The 21,311-nt window shown below is 38.0% G+C and overlaps 1 protein-coding gene and 1 non-coding gene across 2 annotated transcripts; both read right to left on the reverse strand.

Annotated features, from left to right (window-relative positions):
* Positions 1-527: 527 nt before the first annotated feature.
* On the reverse strand, positions 528-19,290 carry LOC101743180 (sterol regulatory element-binding protein 1). The gene is made up of 16 exons (XM_004927817.4): positions 19,067-19,290; positions 18,355-18,987; positions 17,902-18,188; positions 17,589-17,819; positions 17,216-17,408; positions 16,879-17,066; positions 16,388-16,575; positions 15,270-15,506; positions 11,405-11,609; positions 10,304-10,439; positions 8,739-8,889; positions 7,262-7,361; positions 4,647-4,724; positions 2,837-2,992; positions 1,930-2,065; positions 528-839 (listed from the first exon to the last, which is right to left on the reverse strand). Exons 1-16 carry the CDS (start codon positions 19,128-19,130, stop codon positions 622-624), a joined length of 3,201 nt encoding a protein of 1,066 aa, XP_004927874.2. The 5' UTR covers positions 19,131-19,290; the 3' UTR covers positions 528-621.
* Positions 3,885-3,964, reverse strand: Mir33 (microRNA mir-33). Its single transcript, NR_107308.1, has one exon. It is a non-coding gene; the product is annotated as a microRNA mir-33 (primary transcript).
* Positions 19,291-21,311: the final 2,021 nt, after the last annotated feature.

The following is a 21,311-nucleotide window of genomic DNA, read 5'->3' on the forward strand; positions in this document are numbered from 1 at the left end:
CGGGCGAACTCATAAAACGTCCTATCATCACTAATTACGTAATTTTAATAGTTGCCAACGGGATGTCAACTCCGGCGTAGTCGCATCGCTCGATACGAATGCAGGATTTCTTATCCTTTAGACCACGGTAACGAAAATGAACTTCAATAAAAATAATTTCGATCTCGATTTACTGATGAACATCTCCAGGATTTTATGTCAATAGCTTGCAACAATTTTACTGCAAACTTCAGACAGATAGACCTCAACCAAAAATGTTATATTTCTCATCGATATGTAAAAAGTACCTTTGTAATTACCGTAATTACATTTTTTAATAAATATTTTTTCTATAAAATGTTGTGCGATCCGCGACAGTCATTTAATTTCCTAAAATGAACCCCGAGCGAAACTAATGGGCCTTAGACTGTGCCCAGAATTTGAGTGCCTATTATTATAATAAAGCCTTATTAAATATAAAAATTTAGAAGTACATAAGAACAAGCTAGAACAGTATACGTACAGATATTAGAAATAAAACACAAATATTAATATTTCATATATAAATAGCTTTATTCAGTATTTGATACTGTTATATATTTTTCATGTTCCGACTACGTGGTTTATATGTTAGACATTTCGTCACGGCGCTGATGGTAGGGTTCCGAATGATTTCATTAGATTATAACAGTGCGGCAGTCGACTGCGGTGTCCGATCTTTTGCAGCGTGGCGGCAGCTTGGGCCAGCATGCCGGCCCGCTCGCCCGGCGCCGCCAACACCGCAGCGGGGAGATGCTTGCAAGCCATATATAGGGCTACGGCTCGCTCTCCGTCGCCGCCGCCGCCTTCCAGAGCGCGCTCTACAAGTTAATTGACCGAGTCACTTGACTGAGTTACTTGACCTCAAAAAAATTTTTTTTTGTTGTATCTTTGTTGTGTGAACGATCTCACAGTCCACCTGGTGTTAAGCGGGTACTGGAGCCCATAGACATTTACAACGTAAATGCGCCACCCACCTTGAGATATGAGTTCTAAATTCTCAGTACAGTTACAACGGCTGCCCCGCCCTTCAAAACGAAGCAACGCCTTACTGTTTCACGGCAGAAAAAGGCAGGGTGGTGGTACCTACCCGTGCGGACTCACAAGAGATCCTACCACGACCAGTCATAATAATCCAGGCACGATTATTGATAAAAAAAATAATAACATTGGCAATCATCAACTGAATTATGTATAAGCCCTTTATAAAACTTTTCTTTATTCGTACCTTCAACATACTTAAGCGCTGTGCCTTAAAAAAAAATAGGAGACACGAGGAAATACAAGTTTTTGAAAGAAAACAACAAAATAATCAAAAAGAACATTAAAATGGTACTGCGTTATTTGCAGCCCTATTCTATTTGATACGGATATTTGCAGTTAGTTAGATAACTTAAATACGGATTGCCAAGAGAATAAGGTAGTTTCATCAAACAGTGTTACAAATAGATACATCAGCTGTCACAATGATATTTCCGTGGTGTTAAGGTTTTCGGCCCAATTTCAATCAAATGTTACAATTTGTACGATTATAGGATCAACCAAAACTACTATAATACGTTGGCTCGACCAATAGCTGCTCAAAGTAGAGATATTGGGTTTTTTAAAGGGATTTTATGACCTGGTAACTTAAGACTTTTAGGTCAAGTCTTATTTTAAATTTAATGAAAAAAAAATATATGTAAAATTATATTATAAAATGAAATGAAGTTGATTAATATGAATCATGACATGAAATGAATAGAAATGAAATGAAATGAAAACAAAATGAAAACGAAATGAAATGAAATGAAATGAACTAAGATGAGATGAGATGATATGGGATGAAATATAATCTCAGTAAAACGGTAGTCATTTACTGAGACTTATTGGTTTTTCCGGCTGACAGCTGCACAGAGTAATTATACTAACCCTTTCCGCATATTATAGACGCTCGGTTGAATCTAGGCCGGAGACTCCCGTCGAGCAGTTGTTGTGTCCTGCGCGGCGCAGCACCCGCCATCATGCGACACACCGCCGATTGTAAGAATACGCGAGATGTAACCCACTAAAACGACATACAGTTCGTAAATATATTTGTTGTTATGCGAGATGCGTTTAATCTATAAACCTACTGAAACTATTCTAGGCATTTCGTGAATAGAACGTCTCACTATCCCGAACTGTTTTTTTTCTTCTTCTTTTTGGCTCGAACTAGAGTTGCATTTCGAAATTGTTGTTTTTTTAAATGCCGTAGATACGTTGACGAGGTTAGCGCTTGGTGTTATACTATACTTGGTATTATACTGTACCTGGTATTATAATATACTAGGTACTACACTTTACTTGGTATTATACTATACTTAGTATTATACTATATTAGGTATACTTGGTATTGTAGTTAATGTGATTACCGCCTGCGACATGCGGTCGAAGTCTCCATTGTACAGCAACTGCAGTACCATCATTCAAACCCACGGGTGGTAGGTACATGCGTACGAGCTCATAATACGTCCTCTACCACCGGTATATCATTTATAAGCAACTCCACAGGAATGAGAAACTTAAGTTGCTGTTTTTGGAAACCCACGATAGACACACTAAAAATGAGACCGCATTTATAAGATTTAAACCTGCGAAAGAACGAGATAGAATATTTCTGAAAGTTTCACATTAACGTGTACATTTCTTTACTTTAACTTTTAAAACCTATAACTAAATATCCTCTGAAGTAGGAAGTAGGATATTATTTTGAGGATGAAAGCTTGTGGAACTTCTTAAATAAATAAATACATTTTTTGTCAGCTTAAATTTAGGCCCTGCAAATTGTAAATCAAACCGGTAAGCTCTGTGACAGCCTCCTCAGAGAGTGAAGGTCCCGTTGAAAGGCTCGCAGCTGTTGATGCGGGGCGGGACTCGACCTGAGGCCGGAGGTGGCCTCCCACACGCCCGCGCGTACCTCTAACATCCAATCGCAGCACAACACCTGCATTAGCTGCGGAACAATTCATTTACCATTTCATTATGAAATCCAAAACAGGATTTATTACAACAACAAGTCCAGACAGATGAATTACGACAATCCTGAAACACAATATCAATAATTGTACAAAGCATTCTAGTTTGAACTCAGATAATCATTTGATATTGTTTTATTCAATTTAATTCAATGATACGGCGAAAATTAATATTACGTAGGATTGTTTGATTGCTTTTTAAGTATTCGCACTTACATCGATTCAATTAAAACACGATACAGTACCACAATGTGCTGATAGCGATAATCGAAGCGAAGCGTGGCCAAGAATCAACAGTTCATTGTAAAAATAACAAGCACCTAGACTAGATTGTAAAACACAAAATTCAAGATAATTAAAATTATCATTTTTTGACGTGACAACGTCTTATAATTCGATGAGGCCGGCTGCACGCACGAAAAAACGACTCATTGTGGCGTTCCATTTAAGGCTTGAAGTGCAAGCGAGAGCGCGCAACGAGCGACAAAGAGGCACAATCGGTCTCCGCGTTCGGCAGCGTTCGACATCTCTCTCTCTTACTTGAGTGAGCGATGCATCCGCGTGGACAGCTGCTATACAATAATACATTTACATGTTTTCGTTAAGTATGAAGTTCAGTGAAAAGTGAATGTGGTGTCAATTGTCCATACAAAATATCTATCAAACAAATAAATAAAAAAATTCTTTTGAAAAATGGTACCATTCCATCAGTATTTTCTTATGACGTTGTCACGTTCAACTATCGTCAGTAAACCGACTTTACAGACAACCGATTTGCGTGCACGCACATTCACGTACGCGCGCACGCAACACGCACGTTCACATGCAAAATAAATGAACATAAACTGCGAGCTTCATGCGTCGAATGCAACTAATTCGGGATTTGCCTTGTAGTCATATTGCACGTTAATGGAACCGGTGCAATGCAACTACAATGCACTCTCGCTTTAGTTTCTCCTCTACGAAGCACTGCAAATAAAAATAAATAAAAAAAAAAACACGTCGTCATTGCTAAAAGAAGCATGCTGTAATACAAACTTAAATTAAGCACATTACCCGATCGAAATAAGAGTAAGATTTTGCTAATAGTATTTACACCGTTAAGACTATTCTTTCAATTTAATTTCGCGTTCATATTTTCATTATATGGAGTGGTGAAAGGCTATTTGATTTAAATACGACATTTGGCTTAATACGCGAAATTTATCTTTGTAATAAATTAAAGGTTCGGTTTATTTGGTATTAGCATCAACAATTCGATGTTTTTAATCGAACTTTTATGTTTAAACAATTTAAATAGCTGAAGAACTTATTTTTATGATATTATTTCCAAATTTTAAACTTTAAGCTTTAACTCCTTTAATGTTTCAAAAACGTCGCTGAAACCAAATAGCCTCGATATTATTCCAAAAATTTCGATTACTACTGTACAGTTACCCTGGCATTGCTGAAGTCCATGGGCAACAATAACCACTCACCATCAGGTGGGCCGTACGCTCGTCTGCCTACTAGGGCAATAAAAAAAAATACAAAATAATAAAACATGCAAAATTGAAACGTTAACTTCGTGTGTATGATAGCGTGCGTTGTGCGTTATTTGTTATTGATAATGTCACTCAGTCCACAGCTCACCATCATCAGTTGAGTCGGTTTCCTGCAGCAGTAATAAGCCAACGAGTCCGCCAGTCGGGCACCAGCAAGATCGCAGACCTGTAAATAAACGCTTTATGTATTATTAGCTTTTGCCGCCGCGACCCCGTCCGCGTGGAATAGTTACTTTGGCATAACGCTAAACTTAACCCATAGACACAGCCCAATGAGTTTCTCGCCGGACCTTCTCAGTGGGTTGCGTTTCCGATCCGGTGATAGATTCTGCGAAGCACTGCTCTTGCTAGGGTCAGTGTTAGCAGCACTCCGGTTTGAGCCCCGTGAGCTCACCTACACACGTTAGGGTGAAGCTGAAATAGCCTCTCAAGGCTATCAGCATAGGTAGGAAAAAAAAAGAAAAAAAAAGAAAATTTTTACCCCCCACTACTTTTACGTAGAAAGTGAAAATATTTTGAAACATTATTTATTGGTGCTCCACTTGTATTGGTTTTACCGTGATGTTGTATAGCCTTCCTCAATAAATGGGCTATCTAAGACTGAAAGAATTTTTCAAATCGGACCTGTTCCTGAGATTAGCGCGTTCAAACAAACAAACTCTCCAGCTTTATAATATTAAGTATAGATGGGATCTAGAATTGAAGTATACGTAGAAAAAAAAACTAACATGCAAACCTTAATTTACAACTTTTCCACCAATTAAGTACGTATTCTGCCATGAAAATATCAAGAGCTCCAGTTACTAAAGTAGCATAGTATTGAAATAAATCAATAAGAAAATTATTAAAAAAAACGTTTCAATAGCAAGCTGAACCAAATTTAAAATTATAACGTTATCATCATGATAAGCCGTCAAGAAAAAGTGGCTGAAATTATACAAATTTATATTATCATAATTCCTTGATACGTGGCAAATTTTCAACGCAATCCGGCGTCTTGAAAGTCCGTAGAAAGTATGTACGTTAAAAGATTTTGTCACATAGATACATTCATGGGGGTCGATTAATATTAGCGTATTTTTCTTATTTCTTAATCAGGTCCGTCAAAAGTTGTCACTTTTATTTTATTATAGTAATCGGCAAACTTCTTGAGCAAATGACCTTGACTGCGCAGAACCGAATTTTAGGTCACTTTGGTGGTGAGGGTGAGGCGCGACGGCAGGGGAAATCGTATCGAGCGCGTTATTGGTAGATCAGTCGAACCTTGCGTCCCGCACCGCGCCCTCATTCCGCTTGCTCCCAAAAGTACGCTTGCGTACAGTGGAAAGTCTATCGTTATTAATCGTTAAGTTATTTGTTATAATTGCTTGTGGACTTTGTTGCCATTGCTATTTGTTGAGTGTTTGTTGATTTTTTATAAAACATACACTATGCCGTGACAAACTGGTGTAGTACTTAAAAGAAAGGGTAGAAAATTTGTGTACGACGTATATTGCTTCATTATAAAACAGGGGAAGAATGATATGGAAAAATTAAAACAGACTTCGGAAGCAACAAAAACATCAGTGAGTACTGTTAGGTGCATTATTAACGAAGCTAAAGGCTCTGGCTTGCTCGCAGTGTTTCGGACTCCGGGTAAGAAAAGATCAGGGAAGAAGAAAGTTACCGGAATGGATAGGTTCGTTCAATCTGTAATAAAAAGATGTAATCATAATAACTACATAACAAGCAGCGAAACTCCGTACCGTAGAAAGGCTTCGAAGAATTTAAAGAAGATATACATTTTAATGGCTCGGAATGAAGCTTACGACGAATTATGAAAGAGCTAGGCTTCAGATGGAAAAAAAGAACACAAAATAATCGGAAGCTGGTAAATGAAAAAAGTAACATTTACGATTACTACGAATCGAATATCTTCAAAAAATAATTAATTATAGACAAAAAAGAAGACCGAATCGACAGAGTTGTAAACTACGCCGATGAGCCCTATGTCGACTCGTCACGATGATAGCGACTCGGGTGATGAAAACAGTGATGATGATGATGGTCAAGATTATGATAACGAAAAAAAAATTACAAATACCAGCTTCGCTTTAACTGAACCAAGACCTGGCAACAGCTCTAGTTTTGACTTAATAGAAGGAATATCTATTTTACCCCAAGATTAAAATATTACAATTATTAACCTATATGTTTTGTTGATGTTCTAATAAATATATAAATAAATACATATGTTGATTTTAATAATTTAATAGCATTATGACGCAGAGTAAGTAATGTTTTTGCACGTGAGTGTACCATGCGCAAACTTACCCCCACTACGTCAACAAATGCTCAAGAAGTTTGCCGGTTATTATACCGAGTATTTATTTCAATTAATTTTTTATGTATTTACACGCACGTTTAATAAACTTACTTTTAATATTCCTTTAACTTATCAGCCAATACTAAGCTCTTCTTTACAATATAAGCACTTGGTTGACTGGAAGAGAATTCCTTGGGCATTAAAACCGTCAATGTACAACGTACGTAATTACACACATACACTTGCATATAATGAAGAAAATCCTTTTCTAAACTGACGAATGATGATTACAAAATTATTAATACGACTAATATCACAATATTTACGGTAGAACACAACATGCATTAAGCATTAATAAAAATGGGGTAAATTGATAATTGAATGTTTTAACGGCATACCTTGAGGATTGTTTCCGACGTCCTCTCGACGGATCGCTCATCCCGACACTGCGCGAGACTGTACAGTCCGCGTCTGCTTTTGTACGCCATGTGCAAAGCGCTGCGAAAAACACAATGCCCATAACTCACGTGTTTACAATACGAAGACAATAGTTATTAATTTCACAACTATAAACTATGATTTATATTGTTTTATAAACATTCTATGCGATTAGACGTTCGAATTGTGATCGTACATGCACGGTTTACGAATTAGTTTTTATTTGATATACACGTTCGCTGTACGAGGTCATATTGACCCGTAAAAGAAATTTTAATGCGGCGCTCTGAGAAAAGCAGCGTGGTAAGTGCATATAGGATTACTGGTGGCCCGGAGGCCTTTCCAGTTTCACCAGGACAGGTGGCGAGCAAACGTTCAGCCAGGACGGGTGGGATTTGCTAACATCCGAAGGTCCGAAGGAGACCTAACAACTCAAGAGCTGCTGCTTCGCGAATGATGCATATTCTAAAATACATCTGTTTGAAGTGGCCGTGGCCTACAGGATAGGAAGACCGGTGTGTTCATATCGAACGGTGCGCCTAGACCGATGTTCGAATCCCGCAAACAGGTACTAGTTTTTCTAATTAAATACGTATTTAAAACATGTTCGAACGAGTTCCGCGTTGAAGCGATAGGCTCGTGTAATAAAAACTTTTTTTTTTGTCATAATGAAATGAAAACAAACAAAAACCAGTCGACGCTTGAAGGACAAACGTGACTAAGCGACAATGCGTAAACTTTACAGTAGACTAATTTAGAGTTAGAGTAGAGTAGAGAAGTTAGTAAGAAATACCTGACAAAAAATCTATTTTAACGAATCTAGCTGTAGGATTGAAATGACTTTTAATAGACCTAGAAATGTTTTTTTTTTTGCGCATCGAATATGGTTATTGCCTATCATTTATGTTAAAGTTGATTTTTTGGCGGGAACGCGAGGAGTGAAGTTGTGTGATTTGTTTTATTTTGTCTATTTAGTGTTTCTTCAGGTTTAAATGTGTTATAACGGTGGTTTATTAACTGTTTAATATCTGTGAAAGTGCACAAATGTGGGAAAATGAAACAAAGCCGCTGGACGTAACTTCTCGGGATCCTCCAAAAAGTCCACTGAAAAAATCTCAGTAAATGACCACCATTTTACTGAGATTATATTTCATCCCATATCATCTCATCTCATTTAATTTAATTTCATCCCAGTTAATTAATGTCTCAAATTAATCATCTTCATTCCATTTCATTTCTTTTCACTCCATATTTTCATTTTTCATAAAAATAAGAATATAAATTAAAATAAGACTTGACTTAAAGGTCTCAGTTACCAGGTCATAAATACCTTAAAAAATATGTATATAAAGTAATTATTGTCGCTTAGTCACGTTTGCCTTTCAAGCGTCGCAGTGCTTTTGATTTGAAGTGTGTTAAAAATAAACGAAGCCACACCCCGGTAGTGGGTCTTCGCAGTTGATGAGCGACTCCGGCAACAGATCTAGCCTATCGGCGATGTCGACCGCCCGTCCTGTCTCCGCTAATAGCCAAGTGGCTGCGACGCCGACTATGTTCGCCCACCATTCCATCACCGGATCCCAGCAACCTGAAATATTGAACTCCTGTTGTATTTTTGTATTATAATGTGACATTCAATTGTACAGATAAATTCTGGACACCTATTTGTATTTATCTACGTCAGATTAAACCCTAGTCAGCTTACCTTCTCGCCCGGTGGATCTGGTATAACTCCTCGAGGTTATTAGAATAGGTAGGAGTAAAAAAAATATTTTTATTATCTTTGTAGGCAGTTTTACTGAGAGCTCGCACGGGTAGGTACCAGCACTGTGTCTATTTCTAGAGTGAAGCGAAGTGAAGTGAAGTGAAGTAATGCGTTTCGGTTTGAAGGGTAAGATAGTCATTGTACTGTAAAATCTGGGATCTTAAAACCTATGTCTCAAGATGGGTGACGGTATTTACGCCGGTCACCGTTCTCGTCGAACCCGTCGCTTGCGACGAAGGGCTCGACGAGTAAATTAACTCTCAGACACAGCTCACTGAGTTTCTCGCCGGATCTTCTCAGTGGGTCGCGTTTCCGATCCGGTGGTAGATTCTGCGAAGCACGACTCTTGCTAGGGTTCGTGTTAGCAACGTCATCAGGTTTGAGCCCCGTGAGCTCACCTACAAAAGTTAGGGTTACGCTGACATAGCCTCTCAAGGCTCTCAGCTTAGGTAGGAAAAAAAAAAAAAAAAAAAAAGGTATTTACGTTGTTGATGTCTATGGGCTCAGGCAACTACTTAAGGTCAAGTGGGTCGTGAGCTCACCCTCTCTCTCTCTCTCTTCGATCGGTCCCTCACTGCTGAGGATCGTGACTCCGTCCGATTCCGTCAACCAGCTGATGTGAGCTCACCCATCGAACAAAAAAAATCGGCCCTACTGATGGTGAGCGATCACAGTTGTCCATGGATATCAGGATTGCCAGGGGCACAATTAAAATTATCAAGCTTTGTTTGAAGAAAGACTTGTAATAGTACTTAGGAAGCACTGTGGAGTGAAGATCATTCTAGAGCCGTATGGTGCGTCGCCAAAAAGATTTATAGAAACGCACTATTAATGTACGCTAATTCTAAGTAATATCGAAGAACTTGATGAAGATTTACTTTTAGGGTTCCATATTAAAATAACAATTACAACTTCATTCTCCTGTCTATTGGCGAGTCAAACAAATTTGCGGCACACTATTGCAATCGAAAATTCTATAATAGTGCTTTTTTTCTTTTTCCTACCTAATCTGATAGCCTTAACAGGCTATGTCAGCGTAACCCTAACTTGTAGATGAGCTCTCGGGGCTCAAGCCAGGAGGCGTTGCTAACACTGGCCCTAAGCAAGAGCAGTGCTTCGCAGAATCTACCACCGGATCGGAAACACGACCCACTGAGAAAATCCGGTGAGAGAATATAATCGTATGACGTTCCGTTAATAAAGAAAACATATCTAACACAAAGTCATGTGTACTCACCGGTGTGTTGGGGCGCATCGGTTGAGACATCGTCGGTTATCAATTTAACGAGATCGAGAACGTCGCGAGTGTTTGTCCGTTCGTCCGCGCATAACAACATCTGGAGGCTCCTCTGTAAAATCTCCAAGTGATACGCCTGGAAAGGAAAGAATTAGTAAAATCGAAATTCCCTTAAGTCGTAAGTTTTTTTTTTAAGTGAAACTTCTACCGCGACTTCCAACAAGGTTGCGTTAAACGCTACCATGGAATAGAAAGAGACAGAGCGAGAGTGAATGCGTGGCACTCGAACGAATGCGCGTAGTATACCTGTTACAGGACAGCGCGAGCATTAGTAACGCGTAGCGTCCAATATTATAATGAAGTATCAAAAAAAATGTTTTTTTCTATTTATAATTTAACATAATATACAACGTATTACAAAATACCCCGTAAAAAATATAATTAATTATCAAAGTCAAAAATTTTGTCAACCCTAGTAAGCTGTCATGTCAGGGAACCGAATTATTTAACAGAAAGGCGTACGTACCTATTACGACGTACCTATTTTACCCAATAATTGTGTACTTTAATAGTTTTTCTATTTTTCATTCATAAATGTTTGGTATCTCAGTACAAGGATGTCGTTATACTCAAGTACTGGCTTAAAAAAATGTGAAGTTGGGAAAAAAATGTATGTTATCAATTTCAAATCTTCTAATCGATATCCTACAACTGTTTCAAGATTTTTTCAAATGTAGGCACATTCCGCGTACTTTACTCTTTAATTTTACTGAAATAGGGTTGGCAAATCAGTGAAAATAATAATATTTTTTATTTTTTTTGGGTTATGTTACATACAGCGTTACTACAGTTCTTAAATATAAATGGACTCGTTATAAGGCCTCATTTAACCTCCTTTCGGCTTTACGGGTAGTTTTGTAATACCCTGTATATTTAATATAAATCATGAAGACGTCGCATCTCTTATGCACAGCATTCCCAATTACAATAGCAATCTGATTTAAAGATGAAAAATTAAGAAAACCACAATACTACACATCGAAAAAGAAGTTTCACTTCATTCACGTCCACCAAGTTGCACCGTTTTTTTTTTTCAATTACCCTCATTGCGTAAGCGAGTGGGTCTGCCGGGTCGGGCAGCCTGGAGAAGAGTTTGGCGGGGGGATGGTCCGAGTCGTACGACCACCTCTGGGTGCGCAGGAAGTGCTGTCCGCGCGCGCTGGCCGCCCAGCGCACCCGCACGCTGCACGCGCTCCACCCGCCACACGACTCCGCGCTCGCACTGCGACACGCGCGCAAGTAATACCTGAAGCGACAAACTCATCAACATCTGATATATCTATATATTAATACGTGAAGCAAAAACTTTGTATCCCTTTTTACGAAAATAGCGCGAACGGTGGAGTATAAAATTTCCCACACTTATAGAGAACATAGAGAAGGATAGCACAATGCTAATATTTTTTTTAAATAATGCATAACAAGTACATTAAGTCAATAAAGAAAACATAACACACACTACCATGTATTTGACACACACACGAATGCATACTATCTATTTATAGTCAAACTTTTGTTCTTGACGTCTGTGATCAAATTGAAATTAGATTAAATAATGTTTGTCTTTATTAATAATTTTCTATAGTCTTGTCTTGGCGTTGAAAATACAATTATAATAGTGTACAAACTTACAATTTCAATTAATTATAGTCGAATTTTGACTACTGCGGGACCTCTAGTTTAAAGAAAACAGCCTTAAAACGATGGAAAGATCAATCAATCAATAAAAAAAAAATTTTTTCAATTCAACATAAATAAAAGTACATTGTTCGAAACCAATCCGTGGGTATTTGAATTTTTACCACGGCAACAGGGGTCGCGATTTGACGGTGCTTTTGCGATTTGACATCTGTCACTTTGGCTTGCTTCTCGAACGGGACGGTACTCTCATATGTGACGATCTACACTAACGGTTTGCATTATAGTAATCCTTATGCCTCCTGCCACGATGGCGCTGGGTTCGGATCGAACACATATACTTTCTGAACGTCAAAAAGAACTGCCGCCAATTCACAAAACTAGCCTCCGTCCTGAGAAGAACAGACAAGAAACTCAGCGGGCGTGTCTTTTTTTTTAAATAATAGATAATTTTTTTAAATATTCATTTTTACAATGAGTATTATAACGTAACAGCCTGGCCACGGGACATTCGCCGATACGAATATTCGCGCGGTGCGAACGGCGAAGCGTCTAGCGACTAAAATAAGCGCATAGAAATGTACCTAACAAGCCACGCGCACCGGCGACCGGCGAAGCGACCGGCGAAATGTACCGAGCGAATCGCGCGATGCGGCGGGCGAGCAAAACAAATGCATGAATACGGACGGCGCGAGCCACGGAGTCGAGCGGTAGTCGCGGCGAATAATACAGTGATTAAATGAGTTTAGTTGTTTTCGCCGCGAAAAATGAACGCCGAAATTTTTATATTTTATATTTTTTATTATTATTTTTTTAATATTTTTAAACTCGTCGTGGCCGAACGGATAAGACGTCCGGTGTTGAGCGATGCACCGGTAGTCGAATATCAGGCGGGTACCAATTTTTGTAATGAAATACGTACTCAACAAATTTTAATGTTTACGATTGATTTCCACGGTGAAGGAATAACATCGTGTAATAAAAATGAAACCCTCAAAATTATAATTTGCGTAATTACTGGGGGTAGGACTTCTTGTGAGTCCGCGCGGGTGGGTACCACCACCCTGCCTGTTTCTGCCGTGAAGTAGTAATGCGTTTCGGTTTGAAGGGTGGGGCAGTCATTGTAACTATACTTGAGACCTTAGAACTTATATCTCAAGGTGGGTGGCGCATTTACGTTGTGGATGTCTATGGGCTTCAGTAACCACTTAACACAAGGTGGACTGTGAGCTCATCCACCCATCTAAGCAATAAAAAAAATATAGCTGAGATACTAGCTAGACCAGCTATTTGGAAGTCTAGCCACCCAAAGTATTTCTCGTACTTCTTGTGGAATTCTCCATCTATAGGTATACTCTGATTCTTATTCAAATCATGTACTTCACAATCTTTTCCAAATAATAGGTCCTGAACCAAAAAACTATTAATTTGTAAGCAATATCGAGATAATTTCGATATAGACATTTCGCTGTCGGACTTCCTTACGGCCTGGCCACGGGGATCGGCGGTGCGAACAGCGAAGCGGTGGGCGAGGCGACCATTCGCGCAGCACCGTTTGCAGGCCACGGGTTCTCCCGTTCGCCGCCGCGACTAGTAAGGAAGTCCGACAGCGAAATGTCTATATCGAAATTATCTCGATATTGCTTACAAATTAATAGTTTTTTGGTTCAGGACCTATTATTTGGAAAAGATTGTGAAGTACATGATTTGAATAAGAATCGGAGTATACCTATAGATGGAGAATTCCACAAGAAGTACGAGAAATACTTTGGGTGGCTAGACTTCCAAATAGCTGGTCTAGCTAGTATTTCAGCTATTTTATTTTTTTATTACTTAGATGGGTGGACGAGCTCACAGCCCACCTTGTGTTAAGTGGTTACTGGAGCCCATAGACATCCACAACGTAAATGCGCCACCCACCTTGAGATATAAGTTCTAAGGTCTCAAGTATAGTTATAATGGCTGCCTCACCCTTCAAACCGAAACGCATTACTACTTCACGGCAGAAATAGGCAGGGTGGTAGTACCCACCCGTGTAGACTCACAAGAGGTCCTACCACCAGTAATTACGCAAATTATTATTTTGAAGATTTCATTTTTATCACACGATGTTATTCCTTCACCGTGGAAATCAATCGTGAACGTTGAGTGTTGTTGAGTACGTATTTCATTACAAAAATTGGTACCCGCCTGATATTCGAACACCGGTGCATCGCTCAACACGATTGCACCGGACGTCCGTTAGGCCACGACGACTTTAAAAATATAAAATAAAAAATAAATAAAAAATATAAAAATTTTGGCGTTAATTTTTCGCGGCGAAAACAACTAAACTCATTTAATCACTGCACTATTCGCCGCGACTACCGCTCGACTCCGTGGCTCGCGCCGTCCGTATTCATGCATTTGTTTTGCTCGCCCGCCGCATCGCGCGATTCGCTCGGTACATTTCGCCGGTCGCTTCGCCGGTCGCCGGTGCGCGTGGCTTGTTAGGTACATTTCTATGCGCTTGTTTTAGTCGCTAGACGCTTCGCCGTTCGCACCGCGCGAATATTCGCATCGGCGAATGTCCCGTGGCCAGGCTGTTACTAGTCGCGGCGGCGAACGTGAGTACCCGTGGCCTGCAAACGGTGCTGCGCGAATGGTCGCCTCGTCCACCGCTTCGCTGTTCGCACCGCCGATTCCCGTGGCCAGGCCGTAACAATTATTGCAATATTTAAATGCCCAGAGCAAGCAACTCATTCCCACTTTGTGCAATCTTATAGATAATCATTGACTTTATAGTAAGCTTTATTGCACAGATGTTCTTTCATAGTTTTCATAAACCTATGTATATGTAGGTTCTGAACATCTTATGGGATCGTATTGACCTGGATTTAGTGTAGGCCGCAAAATAGACTGATAGAAAATGTTGATCTATTGGTAAACACCGATTCCTAGAATGCGTGAAACATTTTAAATGACATTTTCGTTGATGATGATGTTGATGAAAAAATATAATACATTTTAAAAGCTTGTAAATAACTTAGTTTTTGAAATAATTTGAGTAGTTGATATATAAAGAAGAAAACAGTCTTAAAACAATGGAAAGGTATTGCCCTAGATTTAGTGTAGGCCGCAAAATATATTGACAGAAAATGTTGATCTATTTGTAAACACCGATACCTAGAATGCGTGAAACAATTTAAACGCCATTTTCATTGATGCTGATGTTGATGAAAAAATACAACATTTTAAAAGCTTTAATAAATTTTTTCGTGATACTTACCCGCACAACCAGTTTCCGATCTTAGGCATATAATCTTTAAAGACTAAAGCCGCCGTGACGTACGTGTCGGCCAGTAATTGTCTGTTCCCGGCGACCTCAGCCAAATTAATCGCTTGGAGCGCTAGCAACAATCGTTCGCTGCGCCCTCTGTGATCCGACAGGATCTCCAGCTGGGCTAGTTGATGCGAAACAGAAGAAACCTCCGTTGCCCAGTGCAACGTAGCTCGTCTTGTTGGACTAAAATATATTGCAATTATCAGTAATCGAAAAATTATGTTATTATAGTGCGCCCGGAACAAGTTGGCCGCGCCTTAGGTGGCGACAGGGGTGAGGGGGCGGGTTGCATATTACTCGCAACGCACAAGAGATTAGACAGTGATTATCAATCTCGAGATATCGTGAACAATAATTGTTCAATTATTGAAAAGAATAAATAAATCGCAATGGAACTTTTAGAAAATTATATTGTACCTATCTAACTTTTACTTTCAGCAATCACTCTCCTTACACTTCGTTCTGATATCCCTGTTGGTTCTACTACTAATTTATGTATATTTGCATCAGTTTTAGCGCCCCTGCCTCTCCGTCTCACCGCTCACATACCTAAGGCGCGGCTAACTAGTTCCGCGCGTACAATAATAATTATATTATGTAGCGGCCCGCTTCGGCTCCGCTCGGGTATTTAACAAAAATTTCAACGACATTTGACGTTGTTTTATTTTTAAAAATTATAGAACACTTATTGCGGAATAACTTTAATAGCTATAGATATGCTGTCGCGACACTTTTTGTAAATAATAATAATGTGTTCTACAAAGGCGTAGTACATTATTTTATTCTATCATCAATAGTTTTCGCAGGGCACGCCATGTAAAAAATATTTTAGGTAATTTTTTTACACCTTCGGTTACATTATTGGAGTTTTAGTAAGGATCCCTAATTTTTTCATAAAAGTTTATAGCCTCCATCACTCGGGAATAGTGTAGCTTTCAAACAGTGAAAGAATTTTTCAAATCGGTTCAGTAGTTTCGGAGCCTATTCAATACAAACAAACAAACAAATCTTTCCTCTTTATAATATTAGTATAGATATAGATTTGCTGAAATTTTTCTTTTCACCTGTCCCTCCACAGATCTCCGGCGCGTCGTGCAAGGAAGCCACCGAACGGTAATCTCTGCAGCAACTGCCGAAGCACAGCCGCTGTGAGGGCCGTGTACTTAGCTTGACCTGGGCCACCTGCCTGGACACTTCTTCCACATGCTTCCAATGCTCGATGGAGTTCTAGTCGCGTATTATTTAGATCGCCCTGAAAATAAAGTTTATACATGTTTTACAAATTATTTTATTCTTAATCTAGATTTAGTAAAAATGCCCTGTCTACATAATGCTAAAAGGGACGAAAGGATACGGACACTGTACTGTACTATATTCCAAACAGAACAATGTATTAGTAGCTGTATTCCTTAACGAATACATATTTATTTTCATTGTATGAAAGTATGAACTTCAGATATAAATTGGATCGAGAATTAACTATTTATTTATTATTTATTTGCAAAGCAGCAATGAAATGCATTGTTCAGGTATAATTAAATTATGATTCACTTACCTTTTTAAGATGGTTGCCAGCAAGCCTTTTATGTTTGTAGAATAAACCAGCTTCCTTGGACTGACTTTTTGGTACAGAATCTCCATAAACTAGTAACTTTACCAAACAGCCTCCGAGTATTACAAAGTTAACAAGATATATAAAGAATGTATTAAAAACGCAAATCGCCCAAGATGATCCTTCATAACCTGAAAAAAAGTTTAATATATTTTTATAGTTGCAATTTTTTTTGTTCCTAAACCAATATTTCAAAAACTACGCTTTTTTGTATCAAGCTTATTTCTTTAAAACTGATTTTCATAATAAGATACACATAAAATATTAAATGAAAACAAACTTGAATCATCTTCTGATAGAATTTTTCTTTGATCAATTCTTGCATTGAAATCTGTAGTTGTATACTCTGTTGTAAAACTGCTAAAGAATGTGCTAAATGGGTTGAAAGCAATAAGCCCAACCATGAAGGCACATAACGCCAGTCGTGAATGATCACCCATACCCATTACTATCTTTGAGTATTTATCTTCAGTCTGCAAATTCATAAAATTAAATATGAATTTTCTTTAATAAACAAAATATCTTCTTTTAATAACAAATTCAGATATGTAAACAATTTAGATGAAAAAAAATCTTACACAAAAATTATACTTCAGAGGATATTCCAATTGGAATATTATGCTAAGTAGTAATATACTATATTAAAAAATTACCTTGTATTCTGGTGAAGAAGGTGTGTCGCTGTCAATTGAATGTGGAGAATGATAAGGTGATGACACATCACTGTGTGGTGGAGTATAACCTCCTTCAAATATTGGCTCTTTAACTCCAGACTTTTGACAAACCTGTTTAAGAGCTATATTTTCTTGTTTTAACCTAGTGTTCTGACTTCGCAAATACTTAATGTACTCAATTGTTTTACGCAATATTGCTGACTTGTTCAACTGTAAACAGGATATGAGGAAATTAAACAAGAAATTCAACTTTTCAAACTAATTGTTATTAAAAATAAGTATTACTGGTTACCTTGGCCTCTTCACCAACAAGCATATTCTTCAATTCCACTATTCTATCATTAATACTAGTTCTGTAACGTCTTTCAATGGCATTGTGAGCACTGCGTTTCACTTCTTTCACTTTTGGAGGTCCAATGTTTGGTGCAGGGTTTAAAGCAATTTTATCACCTTCTAGTACAACTGCAGGTATTCCCGTCAATAAAGTAGTACCGTTACTGTTTGTAAAAAATGTGTGTATGGGTGTTGTCTCCGATCCTGCCTTTGCATTTGTAATAATATTTTGGTTTGTGCTCGAAACTGGAAAGAACAATTACTGTATATTGTTGACTACATTTTTTGAATAATGTGCAATGGTAAACCAGTACTGGATATATTAGCAAGATTGAGAAAAAGAACCATTTAAACTTGACTATCATTATCATAACATCAGAATAAAAAAGAATTTACCACAATCTGTACTTACCCTGTAATGGAGTACTGGTATACATCAACGTTTGTGTCTTTGGGTTAATGATATTCGACTGCAATAACACTGGTGAGAAATTAGAATCAGAACTTTTTAATATAAAAGGTACACCTTTGGGATTGTTTTGTATCAGTAGAGGTTGACTCTGCTGTTTTAGGGGGCTAGTTTTATTTACTTGTGGAACATTATCAACTTGAATGACATTTGACCTTTTGTCAGGCATAGGTTGGATATTTCCAGCCGGACCCAAATTAACAAACACGGGGCTCTGTACTACTTGTTGAAAAATCATCGGCTGATTTTGAACTTGAGTCCTCTGTTGTGGTATAACTTCAGGAAACGTCACGGACGCATTCTCAAGGGATGTTGGCAAATTGAATTTCTCTTCTTTAATATATCCACCTTGTATTGTTTTACTGATCGGGGGCGTTGGCCTAATTCTATGCGTGTGCTGTGACATCACTGGATTCCCGGTATGATTATAATTCGGCGAAACTTGTGGAGATGATGAAATTTCAGGCTTGCATTTCGTATCAATGTCCAACAGCCCTGTTTCATTTGTATTGTCCACAAAAGTAAGTTCCTGTTCTAATTTTGTCATAAAATCCCCATCGCAATTATTTAAAAAATCTGTAAAATAACATTAAATTGATATATGTATTGCTTATCGTGTTCACACTTCGCAATAGTCATAAGCAATTACACTTGCCTTCAATTTCTGCAATGTCGTGGACATTGAAAACGTCCGCATTCATAAAAGGATCAATATCCATTTTTAACAATTCTTAAACCATAAAACCATAACAAGAATTTAATTAGGTGTTTTTGGAAATTATTCTTATTTACAAATTTTGGCATTATTTTGACGTTTATCTGATGATTCTCCATCGACCAATCGGTGAGAGCTATCCTGTGGTCCGATTTTACGTCACAGTTTTAGACTGGGTGCATATTTTACATTCGCACCGGCCCAGAGTATGCCGCACATTGGCAGATAGATTATCTCCAAATTTTCACCAGAAACCACACAAACTAATATAAGCATTGGCGTAAGAGAGAGATGCAATGAAAATTGCAAGTGTGGCACGCATTTACCATTATCGCCCAAACTAAAATTACATACATTCTTATAAATGTTGATATTGTCCTAGGATGTGAAAGTGATATGAGCAAATATAAAATGGTATGATGTATGCTTGTGAGTAACAAGTTTTTGGGAATGTTCCGAGCTATTGTATACTACAACAGAATGATATTCTGTTTTAAGCAGTGTAATCTTTAGCTATAAATAGCTCGATTATTTAACAGTAATTCAGTTTGAATTCATTACTGGAGCCCGTTACGACGGGCTAGTAATGAATTCATTATGTAGACAAAAGAGTTTATCAAATGAAATTTTTGGCGGGAACGCAAGGAGCGAAGTTGTCTGAGTTGTTTTATTTTGTATATTTAATGTTTCTTTGGGTTTAAATGTTTAATAACGGTAGTTTATTAACTGTTTAGTATCTGTGAAAGTGCAGAGATGTGTCAAAATGAAACAAAGCCGATGAACGTAGCTTCTCGGGATCCTCCAAAAAATCCACTGGAAGCACTCCAGTGGCTATTTACTGATAAAATCTCAGTAAATAACCACCATTTTACTAAGAGTATGTTTCATCCCATATCATCTCATCACATAATTTCATTTCATTTCTTATATAAAAAAATTACAAAAGATTAGGCAGTATGGCAGCATACCTTTGCCTTTCCAGTTGGAAAAATAGAATTACTACTACTTTAACAAATGTCTGAAACTGTAGGTCCATTAAATTTCTTTACATACGGTACCGTACTGTTTGCTTCCGGTAAAATAAGTGCCTTAGAACATTTCCTCAAAAGTGTTATTTACAGTACCTACTTAAGTACGGTACACATTTTGAAGTAGGTAATTGTTGTTATTTGTTCTGCTTTTTTTTAGTGTGGCAATTTCACATTATCCCACATTTGTGGGACATATGGAGGGTAGAGGTAAGGAGCACCATCTTGTTTAAGGGACATGTTGAAAAAGTGTCTATCTGTAAACAGCAAATTATAGTTCGAAAACTCACCGAATTAGCGCTAGTGTAGCAAGGGGAAATAGTATGAATATAGAAGTTTTAAACTGAGTGAAGTGTGCTGGATTGCAGTGAAGGCTATGCTCCGATTTACACTGCGAGCACTGTTCAGTACTCTCACTGCTATTCGTTACCTATGTTAAGGACTGACAGTATACAGTCGTAGTAACTTAAGGAATGATTGATGATACATGATGATGAATGGAACGGAGGAATGATACATGTTTTCATAAATCTTCACTTCAGCACTTTTACCGTGCATAATATTTGCTTGCATAATATTTGATTATATAAATTGCTTGAAGAACAATATTTTCTTTTACTAAAAATATACTTACTTTTAGCGATTAATTAAACTGACAATAACTTGAATATTCTATTTTCAAATATAAGTAAATTTAAACAAGATTTTTTTGCTGAAGTGAAAACTCCGCCATGACAACGTCGATGACAGTATACTGTACTGTAAAGGAACGGCTTGGCAGTATACTAATTTGACGTCACACTTTACAGTGCTCGCAGTGCAAATCGGAATATAGGTACCAGAAGTGTAACAGCTTATGGCGCTGTTTTTAAAATCTTTCCACTTGCTACTATGGCGCCATCTTAATTTGCTGCCCTTCAGTGGACACTTTTAATATACTGAGTTGGTTCTCCTTACCTCTACCCTCCATAGTGGGACAAAAAATATTTAAATCCTAAGGGGCTCAACGCCCAAAATTTTTTTTATTTTTTGATAACAGCGCCCTCTTACAGCGGTTTTAAGCAACAAGCAAAGACCGTTGTATCGTGACAATCATGAATGTATGTAAAAAATAAGAAAAATGTGTATTGAGATACTAGATGGCGCTATTCAAGTAA

Source organism: Bombyx mori, chromosome 13, assembly GCF_030269925.1.
Source record: "Bombyx mori chromosome 13, ASM3026992v2".
Taxonomy (NCBI): Eukaryota; Metazoa; Arthropoda; class Insecta; order Lepidoptera; family Bombycidae; genus Bombyx; species Bombyx mori.

Bases quoted from the DNA above. Each gene is read 5' to 3' on its own strand.
- LOC101743180 (XM_004927817.4), bottom strand. From the start codon at position 19,130: ATGGATATTGATCCTTTTATGAATGCGGACGTTTTCAATGTCCACGAC. The intron at 18,189-18,354 runs GTAAGTACAGAT...TGTTCTTTCCAG, and splicing joins TACCAGTACTCCATTACAGG to TTTCGAGCACAAACCAAAAT. The intron at 17,820-17,901 runs GTAACCAGTAAT...TCCTGTTTACAG, and splicing joins TTGTTGGTGAAGAGGCCAAG to TTGAACAAGTCAGCAATATT.